The 23,913-nt window shown below is 40.2% G+C and overlaps 1 protein-coding gene across 4 annotated transcripts in view; it reads right to left on the bottom strand.

Annotated features, from left to right (window-relative positions):
- RFC1 (replication factor C subunit 1) overlaps nucleotides 1-23,913 on the bottom strand; it is an 84,828-nt gene that overhangs the window by 7,686 nt on the left and 53,229 nt on the right. For 3 of the 4 annotated variants that reach the window (XR_004027208.1, XM_003258588.3, XM_030800831.1), the window contains exons 10-22: nucleotides 20,222-20,329; nucleotides 16,089-16,268; nucleotides 14,786-14,890; nucleotides 11,953-12,349; nucleotides 9,928-10,040; nucleotides 8,157-8,271; nucleotides 6,396-6,487; nucleotides 6,073-6,210; nucleotides 5,831-5,926; nucleotides 5,609-5,707; nucleotides 3,598-3,752; nucleotides 3,355-3,472; nucleotides 400-545 (exon numbers count right to left, since the gene is read on the bottom strand). Coding sequence is in view for 3 of the 4 variants with exons in the window: in XM_003258588.3 (XP_003258636.2) it covers nucleotides 400-545; nucleotides 3,355-3,472; nucleotides 3,598-3,752; nucleotides 5,609-5,707; nucleotides 5,831-5,926; nucleotides 6,073-6,210; nucleotides 6,396-6,487; nucleotides 8,157-8,271; nucleotides 9,928-10,040; nucleotides 11,953-12,349; nucleotides 14,786-14,890; nucleotides 16,089-16,268; nucleotides 20,222-20,329 (1,862 nt within the window). In the remaining variant the exon portion in view is untranslated. The remainder of the gene's footprint in view (nucleotides 1-399; nucleotides 546-3,354; nucleotides 3,473-3,597; nucleotides 3,753-5,608; nucleotides 5,708-5,830; nucleotides 5,927-6,072; nucleotides 6,211-6,395; nucleotides 6,488-8,156; nucleotides 8,272-9,927; nucleotides 10,041-11,952; nucleotides 12,350-14,785; nucleotides 14,891-16,088; nucleotides 16,269-20,221; nucleotides 20,330-23,913) is intronic. The other variant, XM_030800830.1, reaches the window with a different exon arrangement.

Genomic DNA, 23,913 nt, shown 5'->3' with positions numbered 1-23,913 from the left:
ACTAGAGTAAATTGGTAAAACATAGTTCGTTTCTTTAAACAGTTCAATTATTTTCCTATTAATTATTCTGAAGCTGGGAAGCTATTCCCACTAATAGGCATAATAACAATAACAGTGCCACCTCAGACTTACGCAGTCTAAAATTTTAAATTATGACATCTACCATTTTATTGTCCAAAGTATCATTTTAAGTGGCAAAACAAGTGTTATACTGATTACAGATGATAAAACTCAGGCCCATAAAATATAAGGAACTTATCCAGGATCATTCAATCATTCATCTAGTTACCAATAAAATAAAAACTAAAACACAAATATTTTGACTCACATGTTCGTTACTGGATAAAAGCCAAATACACCAAATCAATAAAATACCTGAAACAGAGTAACCCCACCTACCTGAGACTCATATGCAAGGCCAGGTCCTGAACGATACGATCGTGTTTGCCTGTGGACGAGTGCTTCCCCAGCCAGCTTGGGAAGGTGGGAAACTGGGTCATGTACCCCCTCATCAACTCTCCAGGAAGAACACTGGCATAAATGGCCTGAAAAAAAATCAATTGCAGTCCAGAATTTATGTTCAGTACGAAGTTACTTCCTTAACAGTCATTGGCTTCCAAACAGTCTATGGAAGATAAAGCAACACTCTCCCAAATACCTACCTAGAGGGCAGTCAGACCCTTTCTCTAACTCTGATCTGTTGGTACGGTAAACTCCTCCCAGAGAAAACAACAGATTGCGGTACACACCTTGATCCAACATGTTATGGCCCTCAGGGAGATCATCTCGCCAACTCAGCCTCCTCAAGCAACTAATCTCAACATACCAGTTACCTCACCAATGCCGACGTCACAGCAAATAATTACTTAAGAGGGATATGATGGTCTTTAACATAAATGACTGACAACATAGGTAGATTAAAGCATAGAAAGACTAATGATTAGAGTCAATTAAACTGGCACTTGAGAAAAGTTTTTTAAAAATGTATCCTTAGATGTCTTCTATGTCCAGGGTTTTCACTTTCTTAAAGGCTGGAATTATAGTCTACATAAATTTTGTATACTGCTTTATTCTAATAATTCCCTCACAAGCACTTTTTCATATTAAATAATCTTTGCAAATAGTTTTAAAGGCTATAAATACTTCTTCAAGAGGATTCATCATAATCATTCTCCTACTTCTAGACATGGAGATTTTCTCCAACTTTTTGTTATCAGAACACTTTAGGAAGTATTTTTGTACATTAAGCTTTTCTTGTGTTAAAACATTATGCCTTTAAGGTACAATTATTAAGTAAACAAAACAAACACATAAAATGTAAAAGAAAAGATTCTGGGCCAGGTGCAGTGGCTCATGCCAGTAACCCAGCACTCTGGGGGACGGGCAGACAGCTTGCACCCAGGAGTTCAAGACCAGCCTGGCCAACATGGTGAAACCCCACCTCTACAAAGAATACAAAAATTAGCTGGCATGATGGCGCACACCTATGGTCCCAGCTACTTGCAGGGCTGAGGCGGAAGGATCACTTGAGCCTAGAAGGTCAAGGCTGCAGTGAGCCGTGATCACACCATTGCATTCCAGCCTGCCTGACACAGTGAGACCTTGTCTCAAAAAAAAAAAAAAAAATTGTGTATCTCCAGAATGAAATTTTGTTTCTTGTTTTCAAGCAATGTGTGGGTAGAATCAAGAGAAGCATTAGGCCTTCTGGAAGTGTCTTACTTATTTTATTACTCAGGCCAATAATCCTGTATAACTATACAAAAGTCAAAAAGAATGAATAACTCTCTTAATTACAAATGTCTATCAAATTCTGTTTTGAGTTAAAGATCTCAACCTAAATACAGTACCCAATATAAAACTGCCTTTTTAGCAAGGAAGAAAATCCGAATGAATGCATCAGAGACATGGCTGCTGGCCTGCCCTAGCTGCACTGCTTCTAGGAGCCGCTACTCAGTGACCACCTGGGAGAGCCAAGAATGACCAAAAATTAAAAAAAACAAGGATTCTTAAGGTAAAACACAGCAAATGAAACTTTTGATTCACATCTTACAACCCAAATCTAACATTCCTATTTCTATGTGTCCATTTACATTAAAAAATTTTTGAAATACAGAAAAATAAGGCCAGATTGGGCCGGGTGCAGTGGCTCATGCCTGTAATCCCAGCACTTCGGGAGGCCAAGGCAGGCGGAACACGAGGTCAGGAGATCGAGACCATCCTGGCTAACACTGTTGGGAACAGGCCCCCCAAAATCTGGCCATAAACTGGCCCCAAAACTGGCCATAAACAAAATCTCTGCAGCACTGTGACATGTTCATGATGGCCATAATGCCCACACTGGAAGGTTGTGGGTTTACCGGAATGAGGGCAAGGAACACCTGGCCCGCCTAGGGCAGAAAACCGCTTAAATGCGTTCTTAAACCACAAACAATAGCATGAGCGATCTGTGCCTTAAGAACATGCTCCTGCTGCAGTTAACTAGCCCAACCTATTCCTTTAATTCGGCCCATCCCTTCGTTTCCCATAAGGCATACTTTTAGTTAATTTAATATCTATAGAAACAATGCTAATGACTGGCTTGCTGTTAATAAACACATGGGTAAATCTCTGTTCAAGGCTCTCAGCTCTGAAGGCTGTGAGACCCCTGATTTCCCACTTCACACCTCTGTATTTCTGTGTGTGTCTTTAATTCCTCTAGTGTCACTGGGTTAGGGTCTCCCCGACCGAGCTGATCTCGGCAAACACAGTGAAACCCTGTCGCTACCAAAAATACAAAAAATTAGCTGGGCATGGTGGCGGGCACCTGTAGTCCCAGCTACTCAGGAATCTGAGGCAGGAGAATGGCGTGAAACCAGGAGGCGGGGCTTGCAGTAAGCCAAGATCACGCCACTGCACTCTAGCCTGGGCAACAGAGCAAGACTCTGTCTCAAAAAAAAAAAAAAAAAAGAAAGAAAGAAAGAAAAAAGAAAAATAAGGCCAGATTAGGAAACAGACAATAGTTACCACAGAGTATTATAATCTGTTAACAGACTGTATTTTTGCCACAAGAGCCATAACATTTATCTGGTATTTAAAATAACTACAGGATTAGCTGGGTATGGTGGTGGGCACCTGTAGTCCCAGCTACTCAGGAGGCTGAGGCAGGAGAATCTCTTGAACCCGGGAGGCAGAGGCTACCTGAACTCGGGAGGTGAGCCGAGATCATACCACTGCACTCCAGCCTGGGCAACAGAGCGAGACTCGATCTCAAAAATAAAGTAAACAAAATAAAATAAAATAAGTGCAGCAGCTAAAAGCTATTTAGTTCTCTTAGTAAAAGCAGAGCCTGCACGTTAGGGAGAGCCCTCTGCTCACCTGCGTAGGCAGAAGACTCCAGTTTTGCTTACTCCGGATCTGGCTGTCCACTAAGTCACCATCGCATATGCTGTCTGCTGCTCTGCTTAAAAGCATCAAGTGTTTTTTCATGTCACCCCTGCAGGAAAGAACCAGTCTGGATTATCCCACTCTCCACACCCCAGGTCCCTCCTTCACGGGTATTTAGCCTTCACAGTGCTGGGAGGATACTAAGCACGCCTCTCCCCAGCTCTGGACACTCACCCTGCTGCTACAGGCTTCACATGTATGTAATTTTCCTGGACAAAGAGGGGTGCTATTGAATAATCATGAAAAAACAGATCTGACTTGTCCACAAGTGACATGTGAGCAGTCTCCTCTCCAGCTGCAAACACTTTTCGGGCAACATCAAATGGGCCCTGAAAAAAGAGAAGGACACAGCTACTAGAATGGCCAAAATTCAAAACATTAACATCACCAAATGCTAACGAGAATATGGAACAAGAGGAATTACATTCATTGCTGCTGGGAATGCAAAACTGTACCGTTTTGTAGTTTCTTACAAAATTAAACATACTCTTACCATAGGATCCAGCAACCACGCTTCTTGGTATTCACCCAAATGAATTAAAAACTATGCTCACACAAAAATCTGCACAGGATGTTTATAAGCAGTTTTATTTGTAATTACCAAAAGTTGGAAGCAACCAAGATGTCCTTTTAGTAGGTGAATAAACAATTTAACCGTTGTACATTCACACAATGTAATAATATTCAACAATAAAAAGAAGTGAGCTATCAAGCCATGAAAAGACATGGAGGGGGCAGGGCATGGTGGCTCACCCCTGTAATCCAAGCACTTTGGGTGGCTGAGGTGGGCGGATCACTTGAGGTCAGGCGTTCAAGACCAGCCTGGCCAACATAGTAAAACCTCATCTCTACTAAAAAGAAAAAATTGGCCAGGTGTGGTGGCAGGTGCCTGTAACCCCAGCTACTCAGGAGCCTGAGGCAAGAGAATCACATGAACCCGGGAGGCAGAGGCTACAGTGAGCCAAGATCACGCCACTGTACTCCAGCCTGGGTGACAAAGCGAGACTCTGACTCAAAAAAAAAAAAAAAACACAAAAGTTATGGAAGAACCTTATATGTCATTACTAAGTGAAAGAAGCCAACTGGAAAAGTCCACATACTACATGATTCCAACTATACCACATTCTGGAAAAGGCAAAACTATGGACACAGTAAAAGGATCAGTGTTGCCAGGGGTTGTAGGGAGAAGAGAGGAAAGGAAGAATGAACAGGTAGAGCACAGAGGATTTTCAGGACAGTGAAACTATTCTGTATGATACTACAATGGTGAATACATGTCATGTGTCAAAACCATACAATGTACAACACCAAGAGGGAATGCTAATGTAAGCTACAGACTCTGGGTGATAATGAGGTATCACTGTAGGTTCATCGATTGTAACAGATATACCACTGTGGTGGGGGATGTTGGCAGTGGGAGAGGCTGTGCGTGTGAGGGGGGACACGAAGTATGTGAGAATTCTTTGTACCTTCCACTCAATTTTGAATCCATAGGCCAGACATGGATCACCATGTTGGCCAGGCTGGTTTCAAACTCCTAAGCCTAAACTGCTCTAAAAAATAAAGCGTATAGACCAGACGTGGTGGCTCACACCTATAATCCCGGCACCTTGGGGGCCACAGCAGGAGGATCACTTGAGGCCAGGAATTCAAGACCAGTCAGGGAAACATAGCGAGACCCTGTCTCTACCAAAAATTTTGAAAATTTAAATAAATAAGAAAGTGTATTAACTTTTTTAGAACCTGCTTAATCATTGCTCTAACTATAAATTCTGATTAGCAACTAGGTAAAATACAACACAGAGGTAACTGATACATACCTCTAGTTTCAGAGAGGTCATTGAACTAAACCATTTGACATGGATTATTCTGAACAGTGCAAAACCATTCCAAACACGAAAGCCAAACATAAGGAACTCTGGAAAAGCCATTTTATAATTGTTGAAGCATGAGTATAATTTAAAATTTATCCCTTTCTCAAAATTTATAATAGACATTGACAATCTTTGAGAAAAAATTCATTTGAATTAGAAACACTTTTAGCAGCTGTCTATACTTCCTACTATATATCCCTGGATTCCACAGGCATATCAAGGAACTATAATAACTACTCCCATCAAGCTACCTACAGAACAAGAAGTGTTTTGGCTTAGGAAGGTAACTGAGACATGGAAATTTATTTTACCATTTTGATATCCTTTTTGGCTCTGTGAGAATCAGCTTTGGCCTGGTCATAGGTTAATGCTTTACTTTGTGCACACCACATACTCAGATTATGTAAAACCTAAAAGAATCACAAATAAGACAACGTCAAGATAGGAAAATCCTGTTGCTCCCCATCCCTACAAGGTTGAAAGCATTAGTTAAAAATAATCAACAACTGTTACATGATATATATTTAATTTACCTGTCTGATATCTTGATTGGCTCCCAAAATTATTTCATTCATAGCTGGAGGGGGAATCTTTAAACCTTCTTTAAATGCAATAGACATCATAGCACCCTGAAATTGACAAGGGAGGAGTCCTCAATGATTTTTCTTTTAACTCATATAATCAGGTATTTTAAAAATATTTATCAGGTACTTTTAAAAACTGACCCTTAAATAAATAGGCTAGCGTGATGGAAAAAAAATTTCAATCATCATACCTTAATCTGTTCAACCCGAGGTCTTTGAAAACGAAGATCAAAACAATAATGAACCAGAGAGCGAATCTTGGGATGATTTCTATCATTGCACATACAAATAATGGGAATTTTAGTATGTTTTATCAGGCCAATTAATTCCTGAAAGGCAAGTTTGCAGCACAAAAATAATTATTTTAAAAATGACAAATACCACACAAGGTATTTTAGGTTCTAAAAATCTCCTCAGCAACATGCCTTAACTGCCCTAAGTATGAGAGAACGACAATGTTTTAAAAATCTAAATTATCAACAGTGAAACTGCAAAAATACAGCACTTGAATTACCTGAATTCCTCCCCTATCCTCATTGCCTGCCATGCCATCTACTTCATCCATGATGAGAGCATGTTTCGTGCTTACTGAAGAGGCTGCTCCATCTGACCCAGGTTGAGGAGCAATGGGATGAGACAAAAACAAAATAACAATTGCTCAAAAACTGCTGCTCTGTAGAAAATTACGTAACAGATATTAAACTTCAAAAGCTACAAGAATATGCAGCACTGGACTACAGAGTGTTGTAAAAGAAAAAAAGAAAGAATATGCAGAGAAGAGAAACTCTCCCTGCCACCCCCCCTTCCCCTGCAGACCCCAATTCCCTTCCAAGAGGCAAACAACAGTCTCCTATATGTCCTTTAAGAGATATTCTACACATACGTGCATAAAAATATACAACTGAGTTTTGAATTTTTTTTTTTTTTTTTTTTTTTTGAGACGGAGTTTCACTTGTTGCCCAAGCTGGAGGGCAGTGGCGCAATATTGGCTCACTGCAACCTCCGCCTCCTGGGTTCGAGCGATTCTTTTGCCTCAGCCTCCCGAGTAGTTGAGATTACAGGCGCACGACACCACACCTGGCTAATTTTTGTATTTTTAGTAGAGACGGGGTTTCACCGTGTTGACCAGGCTGGTCTCAAACTCCCAACCTCAGGTGATCCGTCTGCCTCGGCCTCCCAAAGTGCTGGGATTACAGGCGTGAGCCAACATGCCCAGCCAGTTTTGTCATTTTATGTATTTCGGTGATCCATTCTTTATCTTATAGATACAGAACACTTCATTTTTTAAGGCAATACTCCATTCTACACTTGTATCACACTTTACTTAATCACCATTAATGAAATATATAGGATGCTTCCAAGCTTTTTTCTATTATGTCATACTAAATGACTATCCTTATCTATATGGCATATATATGCCACTTTGCACATATGGAAGTAAAATAATAGCTGAATTCCAGCAATTGGAATTTCTGGGCTAGAGGGTATGTGTAATTTGAGAAATATTGCCGGACTCTCTCCAGAGTTGTACCAATCTACCCTCCCACCAGCCATGTCTAAGAGTCACATTTCCTGAGCAAATTATTTTGAACAATGTGAAGGCACCAAGAATTCAGGTGACAAAACAACACATCATAGACTCTAAATAGGCACTGTGCGGTCCTTAACTTGAGCATCTTATTTTCCATGAACTCTGGCCATAGAGGACCACCAGCTACAACCTGAAACACAGTGGGCATTTGCATACTGTCTTCTCTTCTACTACCTTTGCCTGCAATGACCTCTTCCACCTCCAAATGGTTTTCTTTCTCATTCTTTGAGGTCTTTCAAAACAATTATCACCCCTTTACTCAATGCCCCAAGCATAATTACTTCTTCATCTGCTGGCCTTATTACCTCACTCTGTATTACATACCTTATTACATACATACAGAGTGAGGTTAATAAGGTAATGAGGTAATAAGTCACACTGTATTACACACGGTTTTTTATTTCCTTTCTCTCTTTACAGGATTCACCTGCGAATCCTCTAAAATCATATGAAAAACGCATAAATATGTGCATGTACACATTTTTATCACATTCTCAGAAACCTCTAAGACCTACGAAAGGGTAAGTACTGCCCCATAAGAGTGAGGGCTTTCTTATTCTCTTGTTAGCCCCAGAATTTAGTAGGGTGCTTGGCACACAACCTGTGTTCAACGCTGGTTACTGAACATTGAAATGAACATATTTTTCTTATATAACAACAACAGCAGTTCAAAAAGCCACATACTTGAATAAAAGCCTTTGATGCTGGTATTGTTCAGTGACTCAGCAACAATTGCCTTCAAACTGCTCTTACTCCGGGTGTCACTTGCATTCAGTTCCACGTAGCTGTATCCCAACTCCTAATCAAAATATTGGAAACCACTGAAGGCACAATATGAATTAACTCCACCACCCCCCGCCAAGAAAGGCCAGTTAAGAAAGAAAGAAGGTACAAAATTAATATAAAAATCCATAGGTAAAAGTATAAAGTATGATACTAACAGACAATGAGATTAACTATAGTATGCCTTACAATATTAGAAATTTTTGGAATATCATATACATACATATAACATACACATATAAACACAAATAAGTTTGGTCTTAAAACTTCAGCTGACAAATCACTAATCTGGAAGAGTATATTCAAACAAGCAATTTTACTAAATTTACTTCTTAAAGTCCTAAAAAAAGGATTAAACATAATCATCCCAACAATTCACTATCAGACACAGAATTAATCTATTATAAGATACCAGCCAGGTACATTGACTCACACCTGTAATCCTAGCACTTTTGGGAGGCCAAGGCGGATGGATCACTTGAAGTCAGGAGTTTGAAACCAGCCTGGCCAACATGGTGAAACCCCATCTCGACTAAAAATACTAAAAATTAGCTGGGCGTGGTGGCGCACGCCTGTAGTTTCAGCTACTCGGGAGGGTGAGGCATGAGAATCACTTGAACCTGGGAGGCAGAAGTTGCAGTGAACTGACACCATGCCATTGCACTCCAGCCTGGGTGGCAGAGTAAAACTGTGTCTCAAAACAAAAAATAAAATAAAATAAGATACCAAAAAGTAATCCTCCCTAAGATAATTTATAAAGTTAAATCACTCTTTGTCACGACACTATCCCAACAAACAATTTTCCTCTGAAATCAGGAAAATTCAAGTTATTCTGATTCATTTCCCAAAACTGATTAGCTTATGCCTTAATTCGTAAAAAATATAATGATAATAATAAAGAGAGAAAAAGAGTTGTGTTCACAACTGTAGGGACTAGGAAAAAAAATGTTGTTTTGCTTTTCCATTAATGTTTATAAATAAGTGGAAACAGATAAAATTTTATTTAAATTTTATGCAGATGCATACAACAAAAAACAAAAGAAACCACAAGCTTATGCAGCAGAGGACTGAGAAATCCAGCAATAAATTTCTAATCTCTTATTTCATCATTCTGATACTAACACGTGAACTCTGATCTGCTCTAGTGCCTAAGCAAGTCAAGTTCTCCCATTGTCTACAGGGATTCAGCAGCAATAGAGACAACAGGAACGAAGGCAGGATCACACAGTGCTGAAGAGCAGAACCCTGAGTCGGGCTACCACTGGGCCTCCACCCTCCTCCCTAAGCCTATTTCATTTGACACATGTGGATGATGATAGTACAGGTAATTATTCAGTACACAGAATTATTCAAGGGCCTTAAGATATTTGCATCTTTCAGAGTCTAGAATACATGTTTTTGTTATCTATAATACACCCACGTGCTTAGCACACTGCCTCGCTCATTGGCAAGTATTGCCTATTACTTTAATTACCAATATTTTAAAAGGATTAAAATTACAAACATCACCAGAACCAAAACAGGTTCTAAAGGTTTTATTTTAGAAAAATAAACACAGTTTATATATACACACCACACACACACACACATGCAGATGTGGGTACACACTTTTATCTCCTAGCCATGACCACTCGAGGTTATCTGTCCAACCACACTGCAACAAAGCACCCACCTGACACACCAGGGAAGCTGTGGTGGTTTTGCCAACACCAGGAGGGCCTGACAGCAACGCTGCTTTAAAACTACAGCCATCATCTTTGCCAGAAAATTTACCAAACTTTGCTGCTAGGAAAAAAGAAGTTCCAGAGTGTTAACCTGTATCACCTAACAGAAATTCAGGCATGGCAGGAATAGTTATGCCTAAACTTCGCATAGACAGCCGTCCTCCAGTTTAGTTCAAAATCTGCAGACTATTTTCTACATAGCATAAACAAGTTTCCAGAGCATTCAGTGAAATTCTACTTCCTACCTCACCTCCACCCAAAATAAAAAACTAAAACTAACTCACTTTAAAACTCTTGATTTGAAATAATCATTGTGTAAGTTTCCTTTCCTGTGAACGCACAGGCCATGGAGCACGCTGCCGGGGCTCAATCTCAACTCCACCCATCCTCATGCCACCTCTCACCAGCCGTGGGTACTTTAGAAGTGACTAAGCCCCTCTGTGCCTGCCTCCTCCTTTGTTAGACGAGGAGAACAACAGTAAAGTTGCTGCTAGAGATGTTGTGAGGACGGAATGGCTGAGCACAGAGCCATACAAGCTTCACTAAATGTTAACAAGCATAGTAGCTACATGGTCACAAGAAGAAAAAATGACTTGAAGATGCTGCATCTGCACCTATCTTGTGCCCCTCAACACTAGAGCACTCTTCCTCCCTCACCACGTGAGCACCTGGCACATACATTATGCTCAACTCATACTCAATAACTGACAGAGACAATGGTTTTCAACCTACTGCCAGCAGGCATGGAGACAGGGACTAGAGTTCACCTGAAGCTTTAAAACAGTCTTCTCAGCCGGGTGCGGTGGCTCACACCTGTAATCTCAGCACTTGGGGAGGCCAAGACGGGTGGAGCACAAGGTCAGGAGTTCGAGACCAGCCTGGCCAGCATGGTAAAACCCCATCTCTACTAAAAATAGAAAAAATCAGCCGGGCATGGTGGTGTGCACCTGTAGTCCCAGCTACTCAGGAGGCTGAGGCAGAAGAATCACCTGAACCCAGGAAGCAGAGGTTGCAGTGAGCCGAGATCGCACCACTGCACTCCAGCCTGGGCAACAGAGCGAGACTGTCTCAAAAAAAAAAAAAAAAGTCTTCTCCAGGCACATGAAATGCCTGTCTCCTCTTTTAAGGGAGATTTTATGAAGTTTCAGAATGAAAAAAGTGATTTAACTTAAATTTAGTCCTGTAACATTACAATACATTATTTTTATAAATAAACAGGCATCATTGGCAATGATGATCGGCAATCTAGTCATCACTGGTCTATGTTGAAAACACTACTAAAACATTTCTGATCTCAAACCTCAGTTAAGAAAATACTTCAGACATTAAATACATATTGGAGCTTTTCACTCTTCATGACAAATACATCATAAACAAGGACAGAAAGTAAAGAAGCACAGGCCTATCAGGCCTGCCACAGCAAATCGTGCTTGCTACTGAGAGTTTAGGCTGACTGCCCCGCACGCATGCCTCCGTTATTATTCACAGCTTTCCTCCTAGTGCCCTTGCCACTCAGGGGTCTTGCTGTCACATGGCTTCAGACCTTGGGACACATACTCTTTCCCACCCAACACTCATCCCTCCCTCCCTTCGCCTAGCTAGCTCCTACTTTGTTTCCAAGTCTTAGCTTAGCCATCCCTTCCTCCGGGATGGGAGCACACACACCCTGGCCCTGACCACACATCTTCATCCTCACAGCACCCTGGACTTACCCCTCTAGCAGTACTTGGCAAATATATTTTAATGACTGGTTCAGATATGCCTCCCCCACTGCCTGTGAGCTCCTGAGAGGGACTGTTTTGTTCACAACACCACCACCAGCAGGGTCTAGTACTGCACCTGGGTTCAGATCAAGCTCTTAATAAATGCTTGCTGACAGATGAATGAACCGTTAGATTTTCTCATATATGTGCCACTGAGCAATCACATGTTGATATACACACACACAAAAACGAGTGAGGCTGTAAAATCACCGTGTTTTTTATCTTCAGAAGAACTCTTGTGCCAGTTTCGGAGCCAGCGTAGGAGTTTGTTGGCACAGCTCTGGTCACCTTGCTGTCCAATTATGGTCTTGAGAGAGGTTGGCTTATATTTATCCACCCAGAGCAAATTTTCCACTTTGTTTTCACTGCTGTCATCAGCCAAATTCCTAGCCTTGTTGTCACCACTTATCTCCTCGGCCACCTGCTCCTTGAAATCCAGGCTTCTCCAAAACACATCTGGTTCCTTTTTTACCGTCTTTGCCAAACTGTCCCTTTTGGAAGTCGGCTTGCTCTTTTTAGATTCTGATTCCTTTTTAGATGGACTAATTTTTCTTTTTCCTTGGACATTTTTTTGGGGTGTTCTCTCCAGTTTGGACTCTTTCTTCATCTTAAAAAGTAGAAAAATGAGGAAAAAAGAAACGTGATGTAACATAAGAATTTCTATCCTGCTAAACGTACTACAGAGAGCAGTCAGAGATATCCAAGTGGGCTACTCAACCTGGGCTGGTCTTTTCACGATAGACTTTCCTATTTGTGGAAATCACCACCTTCTAAAGTATAAAAATTAACAAACACACCAGAAACCACCGAATGCAATTTCTAAAAGTGAGAACATGTTGATTTTTAAAAGTAATAAGTACTCCAATTTTAGTTTGAAAAAAACAAGGTATAGTGTTGAGATTTTAGTTTCAAAGTTTCCTAATTAAAAATTAATGCCTCTATAAAAACTTGTACACAAATGTTCATAACCATATTATAGCTAAAAGATGGAAACAATCCAAATGTCCATCAACTGAAAAAGAAACAAAACAGGGTGTGTCCACACAATGAAATATTATTTACCCATAACAAGGAGTGAAGTACTGATACATGCTACAACCCAGGTCAACCTTGAAACCACTATGCTAAGTGAAAGAAGCCAGACACAAAAGGCCATATATTCTAATGTCTCCATACACACATGAAATGTCCAGAATAGGAAAATCCATGGAGACAAAGCAGAGCAGTGATTGCCAAGCGGGTGGATAGAACAGGGGGTGGATAGAATGAGTGGCTGCTGATAGGTAGAGGGTTTCTTTTCGGGGTGATGAAAATGTTCTGGAATTACACAGTGCTAATGGTTGTATACTCTTATTAATATACTAAAAACCACTGATTTGTAAGCTTTATAAGGGTGGATTTTATAGTATGTAATATCTCAGTTTTTAAGAAAATTAGTGCCTCTTTAGCAGTGGATGCTAAAATTAGTGGATGAATGTTTAAGGACAAACAGGATATAAGCCTAAGTACCTCCCTCTCCTGCCAAGATAGTTATCAACTACAAAGGAAAAAATAGTCAATTTACTAGTGAAGAAACCCAGCACTAGTTTCAGTGGGATGCTGAATCATCGTAACCAAATAATCAAGGTTATCCTCACTAACAATAAGACATATTGACATCCTGTATCTATGATAGGATGCACTGAGGACACAAGATCACGTCTACGGTGTTCTTAGAAAAAAAGACATAACCTCAATCTAATCATGAGAAAACATCACAGATCCAAACTGAGAGACATTCCACAAAACTGACCAGTACTCGCTAAAAGTGTCAAGCTTGTAAGAAGACAAGGAAAGACTGAAGAAATGTCATCGATGGGAGAAGACTAAGAAGACACAACTAAATGCAGCGTGGGACCCTGGAACAGAAGAAGAACTACAGGGGAAAATGTAAGGTTCAAAAAATATGTACAGATTAGTTAACAATACAGCATCAATGTTAATTTCCTGGTTTTTATAACTATGCTATGGTTATGTAATCGAAATCATTCCCTAGATTTCTCTAACCGGAATAACCTGGGTGGACCATCTTGCCATTTGGGTGACAGAGCTGGGGACATTAAAATATTGGAATGCTGGCAATCCTGTGTCCTGTGTGTAAAAAAGAATGGTCTACAGTGGGAATGAATGAGGCTAACTAGGAGAAACAGACAGACAGAAACTGAAGGGGTCCTCACAGCTTTGTAGTCTGTGGATCCAGTAGTTCCTAGACCAGACCCTCCATGCCCATACTTTAGTTATGTGAGCCAACATTTTTCCTTTTGCAAAAGCTAATACAGGCTAGGTGTCTGCACAACTTAAAAAGTCCTAATACAGTTCTAATTGAAAACAAATTTATCATGCTGATACCTATTAACATGTCCTTTAAGGAACTCTTAAACAATAACCTTTGCATAAAGTCAACGTGAGAATATGGCCGGGCACAGTGGCTCACGCCTATAATCCCAGCACTTTGGGAGGCTGAAGTGGGTAAATCACTTGAGGTCAGGAGTTCAAGACCAGCCTGGCCAACATGGTGAAACTCCGTCTTTACTAAAAATATAAAAATTAGCAAGCGTGGTGTCAGGTATCTGTAGTCCCAGCTACTCAGGAGGCTGAGACAGGAGAATCGCTTGAACCCAGGAGGCAGAAGTTGCAGTGAGTCAAGATCACACCATTGCACTCCGACCTGAGGGACAAAGCTAGACTCTGTCTCAAAAAATTAAAAAATAGTAATAATAGTAATATGAAAAATAAGGAAAATTTGATAAGTAGATACGTTATATGCAATATACTGTCCTTTCTCTACTCATATTCCCTGACAAAGATGAGGAAAAACAACAAAGTAGACATCCTGAAGCAGGGTCCTCCAGCTCAAAAGGAACTAAGGTGGTTCATGTGTGGTAGACAGGGATGGTGTTAATCTTTCAGCCAACAAGCCTGTATCCACCCAAGACATATGTCTATGAAATTAAAAAGTTACTATACACCAACTTAAATAAATCACATTCGTTTTTATACGAACCTCAGTTTCAACTGCTATTTCATACTTGGATTTCTTGCCTGGCATAGTTCGAATCAGATTCAACAGGCCATCTTCATCAATAATTTTTGTCCCCAAGGCTGCGGCCTGTTGATTAAAAATGCAAATCATCAAAACTGCATCCTACCATTCCTTTCTGTTAAAAAAAAAAAAAAAAAAATTCTAGGGCCTATTAGTAGGTGAAAAACCACATTCATAAATTAAGATAACACTGGAATTAAAAAAGAAAAACAAAAAATAGCACATTCATTGAAAAAGTAACATTGAAAAGAAAGAAAATAACAGATACATTCCCTAAGAGTAGCAGGTTGGCAAGGGAAGTGGTCCATTACTAGTTTTGTGGACTGCTTTACCTTTTCTCCCCTAGGAAGGGGCAATGCCACTAGGACCTAAGACCAGCTCTTCATACCTTCTCCCATATTTAATACATATGGCAGACATTTCTCCCACCTTCTTCCCTGCTGATGGAACTCCAATGTGTCCTTCTTCAAGTGATGAATGATGACTGGTCCATGGCAACCAGAAACGTCTTGGTTCTTCCCAACCTCCCATACAGCTCTAAGTGGACAGGTGACAGCTCTGGCCAATGAGCCTTATATGAAATTCTATAAGAGGTGTTTCTGGGAAAACTCTTGTCAGGCCAGCCACAGCTCTTATGACATACTTGCCACTGTTCCCTTTTCCTGCCTTGAATAAGAATTTAAATGCCTAGAGCTGCAGCTACCTTGCAACCACAAGGCAACACGCATGAGGACAAAAGTTAACACAATAAGGACAGATGGAGGAACCACATCGAGATGCTGAACTATCCCAGCAATACCTCCAGAATTCTTGTGAGAAAAATTAACAGCTGTTTAAGCCACAGTTAATCATGTATTCTGCTGTTTGGAGCTAAACACAATCCTACCCAACAGGCCGCTGATTCTTTTTCTAAAAGCACCAATTTAAAAAAACCTAAGATGGTGTATACAGTGGCATATATAGGAATACTTCGGACTGGAAGAAAAAGAAAACTGCATTTGTTTCTATCTTCAAAAATAGAAAAAGACTTAAACTTAAATACACTAAAAAAAAAGCCAAGTAAACAGGAACTATGCCTTCCATTGGAAAACCAAAATCCTGGTGTCAGAGCCAATAACACTTCTGTGGAGAAGAAATAATGTAGGCAAGAAATTACTTTTCTATTTCTTTCCTTCATTTAACTCTGAGTAAACGGCAAATCACATCAAGAGTGTGCCAAGGCAGGCAGGAGGTGTCATGGTGTTGAGAACACAGCAGTACCCACCTTATCACTCTTGGACTGTCCACTATCACGACCCATGACAAGATAATTTGTTTTCTTGCTGACATTTCCTGTTACTTTTCCCCCATAACGTTCAATTAGAGACTTGGCCTCATCTCGTTCAATAGACTCCAGCACGCCTGTGATTACAAATATAAGGCCTTCCAAGCAATTTTCAGCTCCCTAAAAACCAAAATGTTCAAGCAGAGAGGAAATTACATGGTAGCTTTCCAAAGAAACATTTGGCATCAAAACTGCAGGAAGTTGATTTTTCTCATTTCACATCATAAATAACCTTTGCATGGAAAGTTTGCTGGAAATTTACAGCAAATAAGCACCACCTGAAATTAGATCCTAAGAAACTTTGATATGGCTAACATTTAATAAACTTACAAAACAAGCAGTGAAAAACATACATCCAACACTGTTAGCAAAGCTATTAAAATTACCCATTCATACTATTTTCCATTATACCCTCTTCATATCTAAACTACCAGTTAACTTGCATAACTGTAAATAAACAACCAAATGCAATCCATCTGTAGAAACTCTTGCTATTCAGGAAACTGCTTGTTCTTAAGAACTTTCCCAACAAGAATTTAATAGAAGCAGGTATACTCCTATCATTTTGATGTTTCTGTTAATGTTTCCAAACAATGTACTTTAAAATCAGAATCACTTCTTATCATTTTCATATACTTCTGATGCTTTTCATCACATTAGTGATCAGAAATGAGGTCTAATTCCCCAATCCCTGCTGCAAGAGCTAAGTAGGATCTTAACTGTAAGTTGAAGGGAGTTTTGTCTGAACTCATGGATTGTACAAGAACAAACTGCTGCTGGGTTTGATGGTCTGCCAAAGGATTGTGGTGTGGCATATCTGAAGGCTACTGAATGCAACTTATAATGCTTAACAAAAAATCTTTACTGTTTTAGGGGAAAAAAGGGAAAAAAAAGGCAACTCTTGATATTGTTAAAAAGGGAAAGTTTTGATTCTACAAAGCTAAGCAAGTGTGAGCTCGTGCCCTCCTCTCTGCTCATTACTCTAGGATAGTAAATCTAGCAACCTTCTAGTAACTTAAAGGCAAGATCGTATTATCTCTGGATTGGAAAGATAACTCTCATAATGTATAATATAAGAGATACTTGCCAAACAGAGCTGGATGGAAAAGACATTAAATCTTAATTGGAACTATGTCGAGTTATATATTTTTGCAATGGTTCAATAAAATTATACAACCAAACAAAATGAAATAAAAATTATACATGACATTCCAAGTTACTTATTACTCTTTTAATAGAGAATTGAGATTAACAAACTTAAAATGGGCTTGAAAAGAAGCAGCCAACCAAAATTCAAAGACTGCCTCCATATAAGTTCAATCTTTCACCATTCAAGTGAAGAATCTTTCTCGGAAGACAAAAAGAAACAACTATGAATATGCTTGGAAAGAAAAGGTTTGACTAACAATATCTCAGGGTCCCTTGAAGCTTTTATGGGTTCTTGGATTGAAATGATCTACTGTAACACTATAGGAACTTAACTACTTCTGAACAAACTCAAAACAACCCTGGAAAAATTGCACATGCAAGCCCCTATATCCCATATCCCAAATATCTATTATCTCCCAAATTATCACCCACTATGACTCTGATTATCTTTTTACTTATCCAATCTTAGCACTTCTAGCCTCCCTATCAAACTCTTCTATTCTAGAACTTGGCTAAGCTCTTAGCCAAGCTAAGCTCCATAGCCTTGCCTTCACTGAAACCTGGCTGTCCCCTCAGGGCACCACTTTGCCTGAAGTCCTCTCAAGCAGAACTTGTTTGGTCTCTCATACCCATGTACAGGAGGCAAGACTGGCATCTTCCTGCAGGCTCCCATAAAACCCATTAGCCCCTTAAGGCTGACCTTCTCGCTCCCCACCCTAGTCCCAGCTACACCATCTCTCCCTCTCTGTATTAGGGGAACTATTAATCTCTATATATACTTATATATACCAAGCAAACTGAAAATTAAATTTATACATATATTGTATATGTATCCCCTCCCCTACTGCCTTCTCAGAAATCTCATGCTACAATTGATTCTCCTTCTCCTGCTGGTATAACTTCAATCTCTCCCTTTCTGGTAGGACCTATCCCATTAGCAAAACGTATGCTTTAAATATCTCCTACCATAAAAATACTTACATCTCCCCCTAAATTCCACTTTCCATTCTAGCTAGAAGTCATTTCCCCTTCTAGTCCTTCTAGCTAGAAGTCCTCCCAATTCTTTCTCCTCCACAGCCAAACTTATCAAAAATATCTACTTTTGCTGTCTCCATTTTGTCTCCTCACACTCACTCTTCCACCCACTTCCATCAGGCTCTACCTCCACTGTCCTTAGCTCTTGCTAAGGCCGCTAAGGATCATTAATTCATGTTACTAAATGCAACAATTTCCGGTCTTCCCTTACCTGGAATCTTAACAGCATGACAGACTTAACCACTCAATCATTTTTAAAATACTCTCTCTTCCCTTTGCTTCTGTGATCCCATGCTTATCAAACTTCTCTCCCATATTTGTAGCTGCTGCTTCTCAGTTTCCTTTTGGTTTCCACCCTCTTCTACTTCACAAAGAAGCAGGGGCCAAGGCCCTCTTCTCTTCTTGTTCTGTACTAGTTTACCAGATGCTAGTAATCCCTTCATGCCAAGAATGCCCAAGTTTGTCCATCTAGTTCTGACTTCTGTTCTAAGCTCCAGTCCCACATATCTGCTTGTCTACTCAGCATCTCCATGTGGACATCTCACATAACCCTAACGCACAGTGTGGCCAACAACGAACTCATTATCATCTCCCCAAACCAGCCCTGCCACCAATCGCATCAGCATCCACCAAGCTGCTCATGCCAATAACAAGGAGATCATCCCCAATATTCTTTCTTCTCACTTTCCACTTCCAATTATCACCAAGTCCCATAGATTTTGCCTCTTCCAGTGAAACCTCTCCACTTTTCGACATTTTCACTGCTCCCCCAGACAAGTCCCTATCACTTCTCACCATCTCTCCTGATGATCTCTGTGTATCTATTTCTGCCCCATCCACTGTACTTGGTTCATCAGCAGCCAGAGCGATCTTTCAGAAATTCAAATCTGGTCATGTTATCCCTCCACTTTAAAATTCCTTCTCGGCCAGGCCCGGTGGCTCACGCCTGTAATCCCAGCACTTTGGAAGGCCAAGGCGGGCAGATCACCTGAGGTCAATAGTTCGAGACCAGCCTGACCAACATGGAGAAACCCCATCTCTACTAAAAATACAAAATTAACTGGGCATGGTGGTGCACGCCTGTAATTCCAGCAACTCCAGAGGCTAAGGCAGGAGAATTGCTTGAACCCGAGAGGTGGAGGTTGCGGTAAGCCGAGATTGCGCCACTGCACTCCAGCCTGGGCAACAGGAGCGAAAACTCCATTTCAAAAAACAAAATAAAAATTCCTTCTCTTAGACAAAAGTCTTAAACATTAGGCCCTGCAAGATGTGACCCTATTAACCTCTTTGGCCATTCTCATCCCTTGGTCACTATACTCCAACCATAATTCTTCTTTCAGTTCCTCAAACATACCATGCAAGAACCTTCCCCCTGCAGGAACATCATACATTCTGGCCCCTCTGCCCAGACCACCACACCATCACAACCCCTTCACACCTGTTGAATCCCTTTCATTCTTCAAGTCTCCATTTAAATGTCACATTCTACATGCCCCACCAAGGACCAGGTTCCTCTGTTATACTACCTAAGGGCATCTTAGATTTTTCCCTCATAGCACATATCCCAATTATAATTAAATTATTTATTTAATGTCTCTTTCTTTAGGCTATAAGTGCCATGCAAGCAAAAACATTAGTTTTGTCACTGGTATAGTCTCAAAGCCCAGCCTTTCTAGGGCTACTTGTTATTTAAAGGGAAATTTTCCTAAGTATCAAGCAGTGATTTATAATGTGAATAAACATCCCTAATTCTTGAAGATGGTAACTGAAGCTTTTCTGTTGCTAATTTTTAATTATTAATCCTCTGCTGCTATAATCATAGTGAATACATACATGGATCCACAAGGCAGAGGCCCTCACAGAATGGCATGCCCTCTGAGTACTCTTACCTTTGGTATTTCTTTGGAGCCCAGAGCCTTGGGACCTTCTCGATTTAAGTAGCTTCGATAAGCTTGATAATTAGTGCGTTTCTTTTCAGAATCTTCAGGACTTACAGACTTTGGGAAGAGGGAAAGGAAAATGAACAAAGTCATACAAAATTCATACAAAATTTAAAATACATATCTAGAAATAAACATTATTTTTATTATGTCACTTCTGTGTCTGGCCGTGAAATTAACAGTTTTAGCTACACAAGTACCTCCTAACTTACAGATAACTGACTTACAAACATGCCTGCATCAGCGCTTCTCAAAACTTCCCACTCTCTAAAGCCACACACCTCAGGGCAGATTATGGGAATAAGCCAAGTTGCCAACTCCAAGCAAAGAAATGCATTAAGTGTTTTACTTCAGAAATTCACCTGAATTTTAAATTCTATTCCATGATATATCTATATATCCATGTTTAACAAGAAGATATATTTTTCCCCAAGTAAACCTGATCACCCGAGAAGATATTCTGTGTTAATCCTATGGCCTTCCATGCCCCTAAAGCACCAGCCTGCATTCCTAAGGATATAAGCATTCCAGTAGGAGAATCTAAAAACAGCTCAAAGAAGGGACTAGCTTTACTCCAAAGAGAAGACACATTCTCTATGCTATTTCATCTCTCCCATTCTGCTTCTCTCAGGTGATTTACTGTAGGTGTATCTCAGAGAATCCTGGGGAAACTTTTCTAACTACGCATCCCTAGATCCACCTCCAAGTTTCTCTTTCAGAGATATGGGGTATGGCTAGAATGTGTTTATGTGGGGGAAAAATATCCTAGATAGTTCTCATTTAAGAACCACTATCAGGTGTTTGTTATTTTTCCACTTCCTATTTTACATTATTTTTAACTTGTAAGCAATCCCAAATCCTTTTGAGAGTAGACAAAATAATAACTTCTATATAAAAAAATGGCGGCCGGCTGCGGTGGCTCATGCCTGTGGTCCCAGCACTTCGGGAAGCCGAGGTGGGTGGATCACGAGGTCAGGAGATCAAGACCATCCTAACACAGTGAAACCCCGTCTCCACTAAAAAAAAATACAAAACATTAGCCGGGCGTGGTGGCGGGCGCCTATAGTCCCAGCTGCTCGGGAGGCTGAGGCAGGAGAATGACGTGAACCTGGGAGGCAGAGCTTGCTGTGAGCTAAGATGGCGCCACTGCACTCCAGCCTGGGCAACAGAGCGAGACTCCGTCTCAAAAAAAAAAAGAAATGGCTTAACCAATAAAATAGTTCAGCTGGTTTGGCTAAGAGGTCAATAAGCCATTAACAGGCTGGTCCTAGAATCTAACCCTACTTTCTAACAATGGTTCTCAAATGTTGGTGTGTGTTCATATCATATGAGGAGCTTATTAAAATACAGCTGCCCACACCACATTCCCTGGGAAACTCCGTATTTTTAACAAGTTTCACAAGACAGTCCAGTGCATACCAACATGGAAAAACGATTAATTTATGACAGTCATTCTATGAAAAGAATTCTGAATGATAAACAGTTTATATAATAACTTTGAAGGACACCCACTTTATGAAGTCGGAATTATTTGACCAAGACCAACTAAATGTATTAAATAGACTTTATTTGACGTTTCCAACCAAAACTGCTTAAGTAAAAGTTTTGAGTTATTTCTATTCTAACTTTAAAAAGTACAGTGAAGAGTATCATTTAAAGATTTCCTCTTTCTTCATAAAAACAGACCGCTTCTGTAAATGGAACATGTTTTAGTGTGCCTGAAGAAAACCATTCATCTACCAGATAAGCATTTAGTGCAGAAAAAATCTGAGACCAAAAAGTTAATTGCTCCTTTAAGCGTATTTATAAGCATTGTCCACAAACAAAAGCATTCTGAAATCATCACCATTTCACTGTTCTGCACTAAAATATAATGGTGATGACCAGTTAAAATAGGTGATATTCTACTTTCAATCCTAACTGCCTAAAAGGCATGAATGAATAGTGGTTTCTCATTATGAATCTAAAGTAGTTCCAAACTGGAGATTCAGAGACTGTTTGCTTCTCAAATATATTTCCTGGCAAAACTTATCAAAGATATTCATTATCTCATCATTTTTTCCTTTAAAAATAATTTCAGTATCTCAACACTTATACAAGAATAAAAAAGAGTAAATTCAGGACTAAGCCAAATAACAATCGTTTTAATAATAATAGCTAAGATGGCACTTATTAGGTCCCAGGCACTGCTCTAAGTGCTTTTACATATGAAGTCATTAGGTACTATTATTATTATTCCTATTTTACAAACAGCACCAATGCACAGACAGGGGAAGTGACCAAACCTGCTCAGGGGCCCAGAGCCTGAAACTGGCTCCAGAGCCTGTGTGTGCAGCCACTATGTTATACTGCTTTAGAGGACCTGAGTTTAAGGCTGGCCCTGCCACTTACCAGGTGGATGATCTTACAATAGTTAAACTCTTTCAGCCTATTTCCTCGTCTTTAAAAGTTGAATAATAAAAATATCTCACAGGGTTGTTGTGAAAATTATATAAGCTACCACATGTAAAGTATTAGCACAGTATCTGACACACAATAACAATAAATATGGTTTTTTGTCCTTGCGATAGTTTGCTACAAAAAACCAAACACCGCATGTTCTCATTCATAGGTGGGAATTGAACAATGAGAACACATGGACACAGGAAGGGGAACATCACACTCCGGGGACTGTTGTGGGGTGGGGGGAGGGGGGAGGGACAGCATTTGGAGACATACCTAATGCTAAATGATGAGTTAATGGGTGCAGCACACCAACATGGCACATGCACATATGTAACAAACCTGCACATTGTGCACATGTACCCTAAAACTTAAAGAATAATAATAAAATAAAATAAAATAAAAACAATAAATATGGGCTTAGCTATATTAATACTCCATATCCTACAACAGCTTCTAAATAAGATATCTTAAAAATACCATAATGACTTATGATCGTTAGAAATAAAACTTGAAAACAAACCCAGACTAACACATAGCCCCAAAATATACACAGCAGTCCCCCTTTAACCAAGGAGGGTATGTTCCAAGACCCCCCAGTAGGTGCCTGAAACCACAGACGGTACCAAACTCTATATATACTTACATGTATTGTTTTTTCTATCTAATAACCAAGCCGGCTACCAAGTGACTAACGGGTGGGTAGTGTATCCAGCGTGGATATGCTGGACAAAGAGATGATTCACATCCTGGGTGAGATAAAGCAGGCTGGCCAGAGATTTCATCATGTTACTCAGAAGAGTACCCAATTTAAACCTTATTAATTGTTTATTCCTGGAATTTTCCATTTAATACTTTCAGACCATGATTAACCACAAGTAATTGAAACTTCAGAAGGCAAAACCATGGATAAGGGGGAATACTGTACTCCCTAGAAAGTTCCTACCAAGGCCGGGCGCGGTGGCTCATGCCTGTAATCCCAGCACTTTGGGAGGCCAAGGTAGGCAGATCACCTGAGGTCGGGAGTTCAAGACCAGCCTGACCAACATGGAGAAACCCCCGTCTCTACTAACAATACAAAATTAGCCAGACGTGGTGGCACATGCCTGTAACCCCAGCTACTTGGGAGGCTGAGGCAGGAGAGTTGCTTGAACCCAGGAGGCGGATGTTGCGGTGAGCTGAGATTGCGCCACTGCACT

Source organism: Nomascus leucogenys, chromosome 20, assembly GCF_006542625.1.
Source record: "Nomascus leucogenys isolate Asia chromosome 20, Asia_NLE_v1, whole genome shotgun sequence".
In the NCBI taxonomy this organism is placed as follows: Eukaryota; Metazoa; Chordata; class Mammalia; order Primates; family Hylobatidae; genus Nomascus; species Nomascus leucogenys.
The sequence above is the reverse complement of the archived record's forward strand: the minus strand, read 5'-3'. Positions and strand labels throughout refer to the sequence as shown.